Genomic DNA, 16,667 nt, shown 5'->3' with positions numbered 1-16,667 from the left:
TGAGTTGGTTTCTCTTATTATGGAACTCAAAGGTTGTGATTTTCAGAGCTGGTGAGTGATAAAGTTTGTAAATAGTCGTCTTTTCAGCACTTCTTATGGCTCATTGGTTTGACTTGAGTTCGAAGTAGAATTCGAATGTTCTTCTTCATATCCATCCTTAATTTCCTCATCCATGACATGGTTCTCATGTTGTGCTTTTTTTTCATTCTCCTCTGTGATGATCGAAGCAGTACTTGGACTGTATAATGGACTCACTGGAGGATCAGTCATTAATCTTGCTGTGACTGTTAACGATTGAGGATTCTGAGGAGAGAGTAAGGCTTTTTCATATCGTTGTGTTGGAGTACTCTCGTTCGAGGAAGAAGGAATTTTCACATGTGAAAAGGAACTTGGAACTTGTATGCCATTCTCAATGTAAATTTCACATGATAAATTTTTCGAAGAATTTACACCATCATTCGCGCCATTCTGAGAATTTTGTGGTTGCTGTCTTTGAGTTGAATTCATTCTGGATCGTTTCTCAATTTCTGCAAATGCATTTTCATTTCCAAAGAATAATGGAAAGAATAAAAACAAAACAATGACTGCAAATAATAAAACTCCCAAGCAATTGAAAATGTACCACACTAATCGAAGAGTTTCAATTTCTGCAACGGCACTAGCAATGCCTCCAGCAATGACTTCCATGAACATGCAGGTCAACATGCCTATGAGAAGACCGAATGTGATTTTGAAAGGACTTTGAACTCGACGTTCAAAAGATTGTAAATCGAAGGAGGATCGAGAGCTCTGTTTTTCGAGAGGTCGAAGAGTGATGGCTTTCACAGTGTTTGCAGTAGTGTCTTTGATGGTTTTGATGACTAAAATGCCAGATGTCAAAACCATAAAGGAATCGAAAAAGAGCATCAGCACAACCAAGATAAAAACACACACGAAAACCGCGGTGGCTACATTCTTCGAGAGTATTCCTAATCCAAAAAGGGAAAAACACACTCCAACGAGTAGAACTAAGGAAAAAGTCAGTAAAATAAAAATTACATTCACCACAAGCATGACCACTCGAATCACGTTGAATGATTTTTCCGAAATGGCCCGCACTAATTTTGCAGTTTCCCAACTAGTTCAATAAATTGACAATGTAAATAAAAGAAAATAACAAATGTTAAAAAAAAATTGTAAAAATTACAAAACATCGAAAAATATTTCACTTACAAAATATTCTGAACCACAAACAAAATCACAAACAACGAAATTAAATTCGAAAATGTAAAAATCGTTGTAATTCCTCCCACCGCATTCATTGCCACAAATAACGGCCATTCCACCAATTGTCCCTGTTCCAACACATTCCTCCCAATAATCCCCAACGAATCATTGACAATTCTCAACAATTGCGTCCATGCTTGAATACCCACAAAAATGACAGTCAATGTTAACAAGATTTTATGATTTCTTTTCAATTTCTTTTTCATTGAAACTCGTTTTAGAAAAATGCCGACAATGAAAAAGTAAATCATGTAACACACGAGAAAGAAGGAACTGTTGGCGAGTGTTGAATAACTGACCCATAACGGTTGAACATCTTTGAGAGTAATGTTGGCATAACCGTTGACATTGAGTTTGTTGTTGTCATTGACCGCTGTGGTTACAATGCTAGGAAGAGAAGAAGAGATGAATTGGAGTAACAGAGAATGTTGAGAATTGGAGGTTGTGGTGGTTGTTGTTGATGAAATATCACGTGTTGTTGAAGTGAGCGACATTTTTTGTGTGTTGGAAGTTGACGTTGGACGCATCTGTTTTCTATCTCCTTGTTGGAATGGAAAGGCAAAACTGTTGTTTTCGAACATGTACTGGGAGATATTTTTACTTTTTGGGACGCGCAGTTAGTTTCCAAATACGAGTGCATCACAAGAAACGTGATACGCGAACAACATTGTGGTCTTTGTTTGCAATTATTTGAAAACTAATCTTGAAATTATTGTAGTGTGAAAAATTTACAATGAAGGTTGAGGAGTCAATAATTTTTGCAATCCTGTTAATTTGAGAGCTAGTCCAATACTTCCTTTAACTTTGACCATTCCTCTCATGTACGCACTGTTAAATATTTTGTTTAAAAATCATCGAGTTCAACGTATTTCCATTAAAGACATGCACTTTAACACTTACCTTTGTGGTGAAATTTGACCTGTCATGACCTTGTAACAATTCGAATCGGTCATGGTCATGACACAATCGACAACTTTGTCTCCTTCTGTGGTGACTGGAGCTCCCAAATAAACTCCACAATCGTCCTTATTTTTGATATTGAGAGTCCATTGTTTCTTAATATTCTTGTTTTGGTCATTAATTAAATCAAATACATAGGTTACTTTGAATTTTCCAACTAGGTCAGTATGTTCCTTGAAAAGTATGACCATTCTTCCGAATAATTCAGAGCACTTGTATCCATCCACATGAACCTCATTGGGAGAAACTGCTCGTTTAAGTCCAGCAACAATTTTGGGTTCTGCTGTTGTTGTAGATGATGATTGTTGAGTAGAGGTAGTAGTGACATCTCGTGTAACACTCTCTCTAGAATCGCTGCTGGTAGAAGTAGCACTCTTTTGATGCAACTTGGTTGCATGTTTGATAATGTTTTGGAAACTCTCAGCAGCACTCTTTGGATTTCTTTCAAATCCATTATTTTCTGGATCTACATTTGCGTCAGGAGAGATGGTGAAAAATTGATTAATCTTTTCCCAATTTTTTTCAATCACCTCCACACTAAGTGCATTTTGAATTGTGTCACAATAGAATGGAACTCCACGTTCATATCTCACTTTGGTAATGACTCCTCCTCCTGCTTCATAGATTTGTCCATTTTCCTTACATTTCGAAGAAGATAGGAAAACAACTAAAGGAGAAACCATCTCCACTTTCAATGAGTCTAACATTTCCTTCTCCATATTCGATTGTTGCAAAATTTGTGTACCAGCCAATGGACTCACACAATTCACACAAACATTTCCCATTCTCTCACTTTCTAATGCCAACGTTCTTGCCAATCCACACAAAGCTTCTTTACAGGCACTGTAATTGGCTTGTCCAAAATTTCCATACAAACCAGCAGCTGAAGTTGTGAAAATCACTCGACCATATTGTTGTTTCTTGAAAATGTTCCAAACCTGACGTGTCATTAAGAAAACTCCATACAAGTGAACGGAATAGACTTGTGACCATTGCTCTTCGGTCATGTTCGAGAAGGATTTATCTCTCAAAATTCCTGCATTATTCACAAGAACTGTGATTTTAGCTTGAGGAGGAAAGGATTTCAAAGCTTGTTCAATAATTTGGGATGGACCTTCAGGATTGGTAATGGAATGATTCGAGGCGATTGCTCTAACACCAGTTTTAACTTTACCGTGTTGTACGTAGTCAACCAAAATTTTTCGTTCATTGATTATCCATGAAAATGACCAAATTGTACATTGATCAAAGCCGTGATGATTAAACCAATATTATTTAAAATATTCATTTTGCAATCATTGATGAAAATTAAAATAAATTTCAAAAGCATCCATACAGTCATGACATCCAACAATAATAATTACTTGTATTAACTATCCATGATCGAGTTGTACAAAACACCTACTCGGAAATTGTTTGTTCAAATATTCAACCGTTTCTCGGGATGCCTTTTCATCAATATCCTGAACTACCACATACGCTCCGCAACCCGCAAAAGCCAATGCATGAGAACGTCCCAATCCTCTTGCTGCTCCCGTAATGATCACAATTTGATTTTCAAAAAGTTGTTGTTGTTGACTCATTTTTTTGTAAACTATAAATTCTCATGAGACTAAGTTTGAAGAGTTGGTGGAATTGAATTTGATGGTTCAAATTGTTGTTTCGTAAGGAACGTACAAAAAAAAATCCAAATTCACACACCCTTAGTTGTTGTAAATATTTTATTTACATTCTTGGAGAGGACGATGAAAAACTCGGAGATCGTTCTTCATGATACATTTGTTGAGAAGTTGTTGTTGAGGAATTTTCATTCAAATTCGTTCCTGTCGAAGAGGACGATGGCTGTGTGGAAAAATTAGAAGGCACAGTCGAATAGAATTTGTAAATTCGTTCTTTTCGTTGTCGTTTTTGCGTTTCGTGTTGTCCTGACTTGAATTCTTGAAATTCATTCGTGACGAATTGAATATTTCCACCACTACTACTAGAATGACTGCCAGCAGAGCTCATGATGGAATAGTTGGTAGGAGTCGTGACTGTAGGAGTCATCGAAGAAGAGCTCGATTGAGAGGTGTTATGAAAAGTGACACTTGTCAACGAGGATGGAATTATTTTTAAGGGAGGACATGTTTGCATGGGGCCTCCCTTATTCTTCTTTCTTGAAGGTGCTGTTCCTACTCCTTCCATTTTCATTGAGGTTGGATGAATATTTCTCTTTTTCGATGTTTGTTGTGACAAGGTCGGCGATGCTTCTCCTATCGAAGAGGTGTCACTTGTCATTCCACTTTTTTTCTTTCGCATGCTTGTTGTCGTCATGGGAGCATTCGAACTTGTAGTCAATGGTTGAGAATCTTGAAACGTCATGGTCAATTCTGTAACGGGTTCTCCCAACGTACTTGATAATTGAACAATATTGCTTGTGTCATGGTTTGTTGCGACTTGAAACGTTGTAAATGCATTTGGAGTATTACTCGAAGTTGTTGTTGTTGATGATGTGGTTAAGGAAGGCATCCGATTGCTGCCACTTGTCAAAGATGGTAAGAATGATGTTGTAGCAGTGGATGATTTCCTACTTTGGTCATCCATAGTATTTGGTAAATGACTCGAAAGGATATTTGACATCATGAGCGATGATGCATCAGAATTCTGATTCCCAAATATAGTAAATTGCTTGGGCAACAATACTTGTGAACCTGTCGTTGTCGTGCTCGTCGCCGCCATGGTCGATGAAGAACTATTGACCACATTCGAAGAAGCATTCATCACTTGATTCATCAAATTCGTATTCGTCAATGAAGAATTCCGTTGTTGCAACAAGACGGAAGCTGAATTTTGACTTTCCAAATGTTGTTGCTGCATCACGGAATCGAAACTTCGACTCGATGAAGACATCAATGGAGTGGTGGAAGTGGCGGAAGAGGATGGAATGATCTGCGTTGATGTTGGACCAGTGGTAGTTGCAGTAGTAGAAGAAGAAGTATTGGACAGCAGAGTTGAAGCTGAACGAGAAGGATTATTCAAGATTTGTTGTTGCTGAGACACTTGAAATTGCACTAATTTCGTAAATGGTGTTTGTTGAGGAGGAGAAGGATTCAATATTGAATGAGTATTATGGTGGTGGTGGTGTTGTTGTTGTTGTTGTTCTTGATGTAAATCAACAAGTAGTTCTTCGACATTTAATTTGAGAAAAGTTGTGGATGGTGTGCAAGTGGTTGTGGTTGCACTGGTCGTTGAGGAAGGAGTGAGAGGAGAGGGAGTGTTGGTTTGGTTTAAATTCTCTAGTGGATGATGAATGGAAGTGCTGGCATAGGTAGAAAGGGGAGAGGCTGATGGAATGATTACTGACAGTTGCTGTGGAGATTGTGATGAAAGAGCACTCGAAGTGGTTGCAATTCCTGCCAAATTCATATTCGGCAATAAAGTATTACTACTAGGATTCATCGTTGCTCCTCCGATCGAAGATGATGGCTTCGTCATGTGAATATCATTCCGAATTGAATTTAACATTTCATTGCTCAATTGAGTTGTTGTAAAGTGTGAAAATTTCGAAGCCGAGCTCGTCGACGACGTCATCATTTCAGAGAGCAAGGTCGAAGTCGTCGAAGGAGAACACGAAACAGATTTTCCTTCCATTCCACTACTCCCTCGATGATGTTGTTTACCTATCGAAGATGAAACTTGTTCTTGTTTTATCAATCCTTCCAAGTTTTGATTCCAAGGACTCGAAGGATTCATACTTGTTGTTGTTATTATTGTTGTTGTTGAATGATTTTGTTAATTAGCCACGTCTGTGTGTGAATGTAAAAGTGAATGTTTAAATTTTGAATTTAGCAAAACCAACGCGGCGAGTCACATGTGTGTAAAGTCAAAGAACAAGAATCAGAAAATGGCACAATTGTCGTGCGGAGCGGCAGCAAGAAGAAGAATGGTTTCTTCCTTGTTGTTGTTGTTGTTGTTGTTCTAAAATATTAATTCCACTCAACCACTCGAGAGTCACTCTTTTTGTGAATTTCACACCAAACGATCGTGTTGTTTGCGCCTTATGAAATCAATTGGTTGTTGAACGTTCGTCGTGCAAACACCAATGAGTGGAGGAATGATGCCGGCGTTATTATTGTTGTTGTTGATTCTTCTGAAATCTCACAACTATGCCAATTTTTTAAAGTGTCTTGTTGTTGTTTCCAAATTTGTTGGATTTCCAATTCAATCGAATGCAACAGAATGCCACAGATGTGAATTTGGAAAATTTGGATCAATTATTAGTGAAGAGTTAACGACAATTTCTATCCAATGATTAATTGCAGCAACAACAATCACAACAGAAGGATCGTTGGTTCTATTTGGAAAGATTGAATCGTTTTGGTATATTGATTCAAGGATGATGGCCACACCACAATTCTCGCTGTTGATGACCAAGCAGCACACTCTACAACTAGTAATAGAGCGTGCAGATGGTGATGTGTTGTTTTTGAACCGTTGGAAGAGGTTTCCTTTCAAGGCGTTCAAACCAAATGTTGAATTTGGATTTTGAATAGATAACAAGAAACGCACGTGGTAGATCTATCTCAAATTTCACTTCGAAGCTCCTTGTTGTTGTTTGAAAAGATGAAAAATTTTCAATCCACGTGAGGTCGGAGTAAAAACAAAGTCGAGAGATGATGACACTAGAGGGAAAGGTCAACAGAATCTTAAAGTTGATGTGATGGTTGAACTGATTTTGAATGGGTTTTCGTGTGATGGTTTTTTTCGTGGGCAAGAGAATTGAATGGGCTTTCGCGTTTTGATGTGGACTTGCAAGTCGGAAAAGGAAACTGTTGTGTGTGAGAAAAAAGGTCTGATCAATTGTTACAAGATTGAATGCAATTGTGAAAGATGAAGGAAATTAAAGCTGCCAAATGTCACGCCCAGAGATCTCGTGTTGAATGAAACAGCTAGCGTGTAACGGTGACGAAGATGTGCACACGTGTATGCTTTTCTTTTGTAAAGAGAACCATGAACGATTTGACAACTTGTTTGATAGGGATCCTGCGAAGATAGTGGAGATATCAGATGGAAAAAACAGGCGCAAAAAGGTCAGTAAGCATCAAGACAAGTGACAGGGAGCCAGGTTTCAAATCGGAAGACGTTTTCTTTTAAGAGACGAAACGTTTGAACTTTGTTCCACTTTGATTCTCAACTTCATTTCACTGACGACGATATATCTGTAGTCTCCTCTCGAAAGGAAGAGAATGCCTTTTCACAGATTTAGGGAACGAATGGCCATTGGATCTAGCGTGATTTCATTGAGCAAGATTGAAATGTTTTTGCAAATTATTATCGTGCAGGTAATAACTTAGTCTTTCAGAAGAAATTTAATTTATCAAGCACAACAATGCAGTCCAAGAAACAGCTTAACGTAACAAGTACTCGTGATCACCATCAGTCTTTCTTACGTGGGTCTTGTAGCCCTTTTCAAAATCTTTGGCCGTGACCACATATCTGTTTTTACGAACCGCTTGCATACCAGCCTCTTGACAAATTGCAGAAATTTCAGCACATGAAATCTTATCAGGGCGAGACACGTAATCTTCCAAATCAACATCTTCGGCTAAATTCATCTTACTGGTACAAACTTGGAACACCAAACGTTTTTGTCGACGGTCTGGCAGTGGGAATTCAATCTTTCTGTCCAAACGACCTGGACGAAGCAAAGCAGGATCCAATGTATCCCATCTGTTCGTTGCCATGATCACCTTAACATTTGTGGTTTGCTCGAAACCATCCATTTGAGTCAATAATTCAAGTAAAATACGTTGCACCTCACGATCGGCTCCTGTTTGAGCATCAAAACGTTTGGTGGCAATTGAATCGACTTCGTCAATAAAGACAATGGCAGGTGCATTTTCACGAGCCAATCTGAACACGTCACGGACCATTCTTGGACCTTCACCGAGATACTTTTGTACAAATTCTGAACCAACGACTCTAATGAAAGCAGCTGTAGTGTGATGGGCGACTGCTTTGGCCAACATGGTCTACATGTTAGGGTTGGCAAGTGAAGATAGTGTCAAAGCATGAGGAGAGATTAAAGGCATCCCAAAAGCAGTGGTGTTGGTGACAATTCATGCAATAAGGTACAAAAATATGCATTGATGCACAAGTTTCCAATAAGGTAAGGAACAAAATCAATTAATGGAAAATTGTCGTGTGCAGTTGAAATGGTTCAATGTCATTTGAAAATCATATGTTGAATATATACTCTCACTTACCTTTCCTGTACCAGGAGGTCCATACAACAAAACACCTCTTGGTGGATCAATACCAATTTGTTCATATAAACCAAAGTGTGTCAGTGGAAGCTCAACAGCCTCTCTAATTTCTTGTTTTTGAATATCCAATCCTCCAATATCAGCATAGGAAACATCAGGTCGTTCATTTGCTCCAACCAATTGAATACTACTGTCAGCTTCAGGAGGTAACACCTCGACCAAAGCACTCGAGTGTCTATGAAGAGCAACTGAAGCATTGGGCTTCAATAATTCTCGATCAATTGTACTCAAGATTCGAACATGACTCGATGAACCAGTTGTTGAAGAAATAATACCAGTATTTTGATCAATCATTTCCAAGAATTGTCCAATGACGAGAGGTACCGACTTGATACGTTTCACCTCTTCTTTGGCTCTTAATAATTCTCTTTTCAAGTTCTTTTGTTCATACTTGACATATTCTTCTTGGATATCATGAAATTCAAGCTCACTCTCAATGTGTTTAAGCTTTTTATAGAGATCTTGTTCCGAAAGAGCTTGAAGAGGTTTAAGAAGCACGCTCAATTCATCTTGTTGTTCGGTGGTTTGTGCTTGAACACCTCCTTCATCAACTTCCATTTGATCAGCACCACCTGGTGATTGCTTCTTCTTTCCGAGTCCTAATTCGTCCATATTGTGTATAAATCTATTTGATTCATTGATTAAATATACATGATTGAGAGAAGCAAACATGAATTCATGGATCCGCAAGATACGAGTAATTCAAATATATCATGTTCAACATTGTACAATATACAACAAGGTTGTAATCATCATTGTGTTATTCGGATCATGATGTCCCCAAATATTCATCTTCATCAACAACAACAACTAAGAAAACCTACAGCACTTCCTGTTGTACACTATTTTTTTGTTTGATATTTTTATTTTTAACTTTCCTCTTCCGATTTAAGCTTGCTTGGGCTCTCAAAGAAAAAAAAAGGAAAAATTGAATGGATCGATCTCTGGGAATTTTTCTGAACATCCAGAGAGTGTCTGTTGGTTTAAACATAAGAAGAACAACTTTGTTTAATCATAGTACACCAGATCATCTTTTTTGTAACATAATATTTTCCCGCCAATGAAATTCAATTTGTTAAAAGAAAAAATTAAAATCACTTAAAAAATGCATCGATTTCATTCGACGCCACTTTCTTCTCACAACCACAACCACAACACCAGTGGCACCTATGTTAACCCTCCTATCAGTGATTTTGCTTTTGAAATTGAGCAACGTTTGAGACATCAAGAACAGGAACAAATTCATCCGTTCCGATCCGGACAAGTCATTCCGTTTCAATCTTTGAATTATGAATTCCGAGTGGAGTCATTGGAAGAATTATTGAGAGAGGGAGAAAAGATTATAAATCCCATTCTTCGTATGAATTTATTTGATAGACCCCAAATGACAAGTGGCATTTCATATACAAATCCAACGCTAACGAATACACATGTCATTCATAATCAAGCAAGCTCTCTAACCAACTTTTCAAATCGCACCAACTTGTGTTATCCATCCAACATGACACCAAACAACACGACCATAGACACGAGTCATCGAATTCCAGTTCAATTAATTTTACACGATTTTGACAAAATTAATCCTTCACTCCATCCTCTTTCACAACTAGACAAAAAACTCAATCTCAAATTTCAAAATCAAATTCGTGGATTTGTAAAATGGTTTTCACGACGAGAGGAACACATTCGAAAATTACCAACATCCACACCATCAAGCAGTGCCATGATTCCAATTGAATTTCTCAATGATCGTGCGGTGGTAGAGAATTTTATTGAGATTGCTTCTCGAGCCAATATTTCACTTCAAGAAATGAAATTTCCTCATTGGATTTGTCGACCCATTGATCCACATTTTATTCCACACGAGTTACAACATGATAAGAATTTTTTCTTGAAAGCCATTGACTTGAATCAAGGAGTTTCAATTTGGAAAATTGTTCCATCCAAACTCAAATCAGATCCAGACATGAGGGATGGAATGGTTAAAAAATTAATTTCAAATGGTGAATCGCTGGCTCTCGAATTTGCCTCTTCCAATTTGAAAGATGACACTCATTGGGTGATGGAAGCACTCAAACGTGGATGTGGTTCATGTTTACAATTTGCTTCTGATCGATTGAAAGATTCACTTCCTCACGTGTTGCAATCCCTTCCACGAGGACTTGTATTTGCCAATGCACGATTTCGACAAGATCCTTCGTTGGCTTTAGAAATCGTGAGAAAAAATGGACTTTGTTTGGAATTCATGTCAAATGAATTGAAATCGAATCGAGAGGTGGTCATGGATGCTATTTCTCAAAATGGAAATGCTCTTAAATTTGCATCTGAGGAGTTGAGAGATGATACTAAAATTGTGGATTTAGCTTTGGATTATGATTTGGAGTGTATTCGATTTGCTTCACAGAATGTTCTTTCGTGTAAGAGTTACATGATGGATGTGATATCGGAAAATGGTTTTCTTTTGGAATATGCTTCTGACAATTTGAAAGCAGATGAACAAATTATTGAAAAGGCATTTCTACAAGAGCCACAAAGTATTGAATTTGCTTCTATCGAGTTTTTGATGGAAAACAAGCATTTCCTGTTGAATATTTTGAAACAAGATGTCAAAAACCGTGCGTTGGACACTTTAATGTTGAATCATGAATTTAAATCGATCTTTCGAGACAAGGAATTTATAATGGAATGGTTAAAAGTGAGAGGGGATATTTTCAAAAATAAGCATTTTCCTCGTGCTCTGTACAGAAACGATAAGGACGTTGCGTTGACTGCCCTCATTTCAAATAGAGAAAATGTTGATTACATAGATACAATTTTATTACAAGATGAAAATTTTATCAATGAATGTGTCAAGCATGGAGTGTTTTGCACTAATTTTTTACAGAGTCATATTGATAATGCTCTCTCACGTTTTGAACAGTGGAAACAAGCGCGCTTAGAGGCAGAGTATTTTGGATGTGACATTCCCTCTCATTTCACAATTTCTAAACCACTTCCAATGTTGAACACGGTTCATAAGTGGATTTTTAACAAAAAGAGTAGTACTTTGGATGAGTTTGACAGGTGGCTGTAATAACACAATTCTAAAAGTGTCACTTTGTCAGCACATTTCTACCACTCACGCACTCTTTGTGCAATATTGATTTCAAGTCATCAATTCGTGAAATTCAAACACAAAGAAGTGACAATCATTGGATAACAAGAATTTACTTTGAAAACCTCAAATGTGGAAAATTTTTTACTGAGTTGATCCGTTAAGCCACTGAATGATTTCTTCTGAAGCATTCACTTGCTTGGCAAGATCCAATGGTGTTCTTCCGTACTGCAGTATGTGAATAAAAGAACATGTTCAATCTCTCTCATTTCCAACTCTTACCTTTTCCTTGTAATTAAGATCAGCATTATTTTGCACCAACAAAGCAATCACGTCCTTGTGTTTGTGGTAAATAGCAACATGAAGAGGACCCCAATCTTCACCATAACCGTGGTTGATGTGGTTGACATGCGCTCCTTTCTCAATTAAAAGCTTTACCACTTCGTACAATCCAAAATTACATGCTGCATACAATGGAGTCTTCAACAGTGGAAAATGTCATTTACATGTCAGATTATTGAAGAACACTTACATACTACAGAATTCCACCAAAGTTCATAAAATTATAGCACAACGCTCAGAAAACCTACTACCTGTACCGCCATGTCAAGAACAATGACAAAATATCACACAACACCTACCACCTTGAAATATTGTTTGTATCACAAGTATACAATAATGAGATGGTACTTACAATCTACGTATCGAAAATGGAACAATGGGAGTTGAATATTGTATCCACTTACAGTCTTTGAAGCAGAATTCAACTGTCATCATGATTGAGATGGGAACTTACATTCTTAGAGCATACTGTAGAGTGCTTGATTCTTTACATCTTGGTACTTACGACCTGGTTGACAGTGGTGAGTCTAAGAAATATAACCCTTACTTACTCCATACTAAAATATAATAGAGTTCAACAAAGGTCTCTTCCAAGACTTACATCCTTATAAATGCGTTTGTTCGAGTTTTTAACAAATTCTATCGCTTAATCATACTCACATAATCGTTCTGACAAGCGTGTTGTGAGGGTGGTGACCTTCACAATTAGAAATTACGTACTCCCTTTTAAGATCCTTAGATGACGCTCATGAATCATTGAAAATCCACTTACAGGCTGCTCACACGATTGTACTTTTTCTAAATAATAATCAAAAAACCTACATGCTGGTTTTGAAAATGATGATTTCACCTCGAATGTTTTCAATGAACATACCCACTGAACGTGGTGATTGTTCTTTTTCATAAGAAAACTATAGATACGTACTCCCTATCCATTGCATTCAATGAATAAACTACATCCATCAGGATCACTTACTCCCTTATGACAGAACGTAGATTGTATGAAATTTTTGCTCTACAACATACTTACAATCTGATGAAAGTGATACATTTTGAAATCTGGCCATACATACCACCTGTTAAAATACGAATTAGTAATTTGTAATACTAAGTGTCAGAGATTGTACATACATTCTATGCATAACTCTGTGATGAAATCTCGTGTAATAATGAAAATTTCACTTACAGGCTAATTGTGACAGTTCAAGGGATGATGATCATCAAATAAAACTAACCTCCTGTTGTCTCAAAACTAGTTACTAAAATCAATGCTAGCGAACCAATATACATACATCCTGTACCAAGTTAAATGAATTGAGTCTTGCAAAATATCAAATACTCACACTCTGGAGAGGGTGAACAGAAATAAATAGTGACCTACTTACAAACTAAACATCTGTGTTAATTTTTCTTAAAATTTCTCATGTAAAAACTTACTCCCTGCAGGATTGTGCACGTTCAGCGAACTGAGAACATCATACGATAACACAAACCTCCTAAATGAACGTTGCAGCTGAAAATGACAATATGAACATGTCACCTACCCACTTTCTCAAAGTGAGCTCCAATATGCCCTCATAGTCTAAACTTACACTCTATTTCCAATCGAAATTTAGAGTTCTCCAAACCTCAAGTCCGTTTCACTTACACTCTGTAGTTTGATTTCAAGCAAAATTGTCTGGACAACATAAATACATACTCCCTTAAACAAGTTTCAATTGATGTCAATGTTCAATCAATATCATGAACTTACAACCTAATATTACATCATTTTTGAGAACATTAACTCCACCCAGTCCCAAACTTACACACTAAATATTCCAAATTTAAATCAATCAAAGGTTGTAAAGAATCCAAATCACTTACTTTCTAATAAGGCGATTCGAATGACAAACGCTGACGAATATTCAAAACGTACTGGCTAGTGTTGCACGTTAATCATGTTACAACTCATTCCTTAAATCCATTAACGTACATTCTTTTGGATCCATTAAAATCATTAAATCCATTCAAATGCATCATACAAAACCGAGATCAGTACTTACATACTGTTGATTCCGATATCGGAATAGAATAGAGAGATGAAAATAATTTTTCCTCAATCTACCAACCATCCAATACCTACTACTGTTTCCTCCAAATTCAAAGAATCTTTTGAAAGCTGTTTCTTTGCTTCTTCCACATTTCCTTCTTGAATTGCCTTTACCAAACTAAACATTTTTTTATTAAAAAATTATTCGAGTTTGAAATCAATTTGAATATTTCCCAATCAGGCGTTCCCATTCATCTTCTAGATCTTTGTCCTAACCTTCACCATATCATCACCTTGAAAGTCTCCTCAAGCTAACAAGAATTTCTCAAAAAGAAAACGAATCAAGAATTCATCCAAATAAAAATGAAAAGAGCCATCGCCTCTCGCAAGGTTTTTTCCTCGCTGGTGGCCACAACATCAGGAAGAAACCTTCTCACAACCAAAGCATCATCATCGGCCAAAAATCCTTCTTTCCAGCAACAACCACAACAAGGAATGATGTTCTCTACTTCCTGTTTCACCCATACTGCTGCTACTCCCAACAATAATACGACCACCTCTTCATCGGGCACTTCACCATCATCCAATTCAACAACAACAAAGGCAACAACAACACAGTCGAGCACAAGCAACATGGAATCCATCAAATACAACAAGGAAAATCAATTAAAACCTCCTTCTGGAGTCGGTAGCAACACAAAGAAATCATCTTCCTTCATCTTCAACTTGTTGCTTTCGGTTTCTGTCATTTCAGCAGGTTCTCTTGCAGTCGTCATGTACTTGAGGGATGATATTGAGAAGGCCCGTAAGCTTGAGAAGGAAATTTCAGAGTTGAAGGCCTATCAAAAACAAGCCATGAGCGATTTACAGAGTGCCAACATGGACAACACTGACAACAACGAGAACAACTCGGGCAACGAAGAAAAGATTCAAGAGTTTAATAGCAAGGCCAATGAGGAGAGATCAGCACTCGAGAATGCTCTACAAACCGAGTTACACAAGACTCAACAGAGACTTCAAACCATTTCTTCACAACTAGAGGCTCTTCATCGTGAGAAATCATCCATTTCCGAGCGAATGAGCACTCTCGAAAACTCACAACGAGTCATCAAGAAGGACGTCGAGCAGCTCAACTCGGAAAAGCTTGCGCTCACAGCAGCCATTGAGAATGCAATGACTCATTCATCAGTGCAGGTGGATAGCTCTAAATTGGCCTCAAAAGAAGGCCCCCTCTCGGTTGAAGATCGAGATTTATTGATTGTTCGTATTCAACAAATTGAAAAGCAGCTTGCCACCAAAGATCAACTCTTACGTACTTTGGAGCATGAATATGAAACTAAATTGAATCGAGTACGAGCAATTGGTGAGGAGCAAACCAAGCTCGAAATGGAAAAACTCTCAGCCAGACTCTCAGAAAAGCAAACAGAATTACAATTGCTGAGAGAGAGACTTTCCCAAGAGTTGAATGCTGAGAAGTTAAGACTTGCATCTGAGATGGAACAATCCCTCAAGGAACAAGCTCACGATATTTCCTCTCTCTATTCGGCTCACGCACAAAAGAAAGATTTACAAGTCAGAGAGACAGAGGCCAAATTGAAACAATTGGAAAAACATTTCGCTGAATCTATTGATTATTTCAATGATAGCCTTAAATTACAACAGTATACAACAGCTATCATTTCATTCCAAGACGCTACTCTCAATAAGAAGCAATCATGTAAAAAAGAAATTGAAAAGTTGAAAGCACTCGCTGCAGGTGATGATCTTGTGACCACTGCTATCGATCTCATTCCTGAACAGGTCATTCTTGAAGGAGCCACCTCATTCGAGGAGTTACGGGATAGATTTTTAACTGTTAAGAAGCAGGCGTTAGCCTCCTCATTGACACCTTCTCATGCTGGATTATTTGGATATGTGACTTCAAAACTTGCTTCAGTCTTTGTTGTCGAGGAGCATGGTTTGGTACAAGGCGAATCTGTCAATGCAGCACTTGCCCGTGCTGAATTTTATTTAAAACATCGAAAATTGGAAAATGCCTTGTCAGAAATTGTCAACATTTGTCAACATAAGGATAATGCAAATTTAAGATTTGTTTTGAGTGATTGGATGAAAGATGCCAACGATAGAGTCTTGTTGGATCAAGCATTGAGGATGTTACAATCTCATCTTGTCGTTCTCTCACAATCCGTTCAATAATGCACTTTAAGATATAATAAACCGATTACACAAGCTCTTTGGAAAGGTAATAATTTTAAATTCCTTAATGTATTCTAAAAGAGCTCTTCTTGGTGAAAAGATTTTAAGCAAAAATGGCATGACCAGCGGAAGAAACGAGTCATCATGACGTAATTGTCCATCTCTCGTCGTTGGAAAATGTCAACAACAAACAAAAAAATTAACAACATTAAAAAACCTCTGGCACGATCGTCTGTTCAGTTGAAAAACACACACTCGGAGAGAACAGAGAGAGTGTGCGAGAGCCAAACATACCAACAAACTTCCCTATTGTAATTATTCCCAATCCCCAAATCATATAATTAATTTATTAATCCAATAACGATCATCATCGTGTTTCATATTCGGAAATTATCTACATCATCATTTCCTTCCTTTTTTAATTTATTATAATTCATACAAGAGATTCATTTGCTCTCTCCATCAAAATAGA

The 16,667-nt window shown here is 37.5% G+C and overlaps 7 protein-coding genes across 7 annotated transcripts; 2 read left to right on the top strand and 5 right to left on the bottom strand.

The window, feature by feature from the left end:
• Nucleotides 1-93: 93 nt before the first annotated feature.
• C9374_012248 (uncharacterized protein) lies at nt 94-1,760 on the bottom strand (the record flags this gene model as incomplete). The annotated part of the gene is made up of 2 exons (XM_044687994.1): nt 94-1,117; nt 1,213-1,760. The coding sequence occupies 2 exons, from the start codon at nt 1,758-1,760 to the stop codon at nt 94-96; spliced, it is 1,572 nt and encodes a 523-aa protein (XP_044542556.1).
• A 234-nt stretch (nt 1,761-1,994) lies between these two features.
• Nucleotides 1,995-3,809, bottom strand: C9374_012247 (uncharacterized protein; the record flags this gene model as incomplete). The annotated part of the gene is made up of 3 exons (XM_044687992.1): nt 1,995-2,094; nt 2,167-3,394; nt 3,632-3,809. The coding sequence occupies 3 exons, from the start codon at nt 3,807-3,809 to the stop codon at nt 1,995-1,997; spliced, it is 1,506 nt and encodes a 501-aa protein (XP_044542555.1).
• A 142-nt stretch (nt 3,810-3,951) lies between these two features.
• C9374_012246 (uncharacterized protein) lies at nt 3,952-5,958 on the bottom strand (the record flags this gene model as incomplete). The annotated part of the gene is made up of 1 exon (XM_044687991.1): nt 3,952-5,958. One exon carries the CDS (start codon nt 5,956-5,958, stop codon nt 3,952-3,954), a length of 2,007 nt encoding a protein of 668 aa, XP_044542554.1.
• Nucleotides 5,959-7,613: 1,655 nt separating this feature from the next.
• Nucleotides 7,614-9,495, bottom strand: C9374_012245 (uncharacterized protein; the record flags this gene model as incomplete). Its single annotated transcript, XM_044687990.1, has 3 exons — nt 7,614-8,237; nt 8,472-9,156; nt 9,356-9,495. 3 exons carry the CDS (start codon nt 9,493-9,495, stop codon nt 7,614-7,616), a joined length of 1,449 nt encoding a protein of 482 aa, XP_044542553.1.
• A 141-nt stretch (nt 9,496-9,636) lies between these two features.
• Nucleotides 9,637-11,604, top strand: C9374_012244 (uncharacterized protein; the record flags this gene model as incomplete). The annotated part of the gene is made up of 1 exon (XM_044687989.1): nt 9,637-11,604. The coding sequence occupies one exon, from the start codon at nt 9,637-9,639 to the stop codon at nt 11,602-11,604; it is 1,968 nt and encodes a 655-aa protein (XP_044542552.1).
• A 165-nt stretch (nt 11,605-11,769) lies between these two features.
• On the bottom strand, nt 11,770-12,230 carry C9374_012243 (uncharacterized protein; the record flags this gene model as incomplete). Its single annotated transcript, XM_044687988.1, has 3 exons — nt 11,770-11,853; nt 11,908-12,105; nt 12,216-12,230. The coding sequence occupies 3 exons, from the start codon at nt 12,228-12,230 to the stop codon at nt 11,770-11,772; spliced, it is 297 nt and encodes a 98-aa protein (XP_044542551.1).
• A 2,132-nt stretch (nt 12,231-14,362) lies between these two features.
• On the top strand, nt 14,363-16,195 carry C9374_012242 (uncharacterized protein; the record flags this gene model as incomplete). Its single annotated transcript, XM_044687987.1, has 1 exon — nt 14,363-16,195. One exon carries the CDS (start codon nt 14,363-14,365, stop codon nt 16,193-16,195), a length of 1,833 nt encoding a protein of 610 aa, XP_044542550.1.
• Between the last annotated feature and the right edge of the window lie 472 nt (nt 16,196-16,667).

The sequence above is a fragment of the Naegleria lovaniensis genome (genome assembly GCF_003324165.1).
Source record: "Naegleria lovaniensis strain ATCC 30569 chromosome Unknown tig056, whole genome shotgun sequence".
NCBI classification, from domain to species: Eukaryota; Heterolobosea; class Eutetramitea; order Acrasida; family Naegleriidae; genus Naegleria; species Naegleria lovaniensis.
This window is presented reverse-complemented; position numbering and strand designations above follow the sequence as displayed.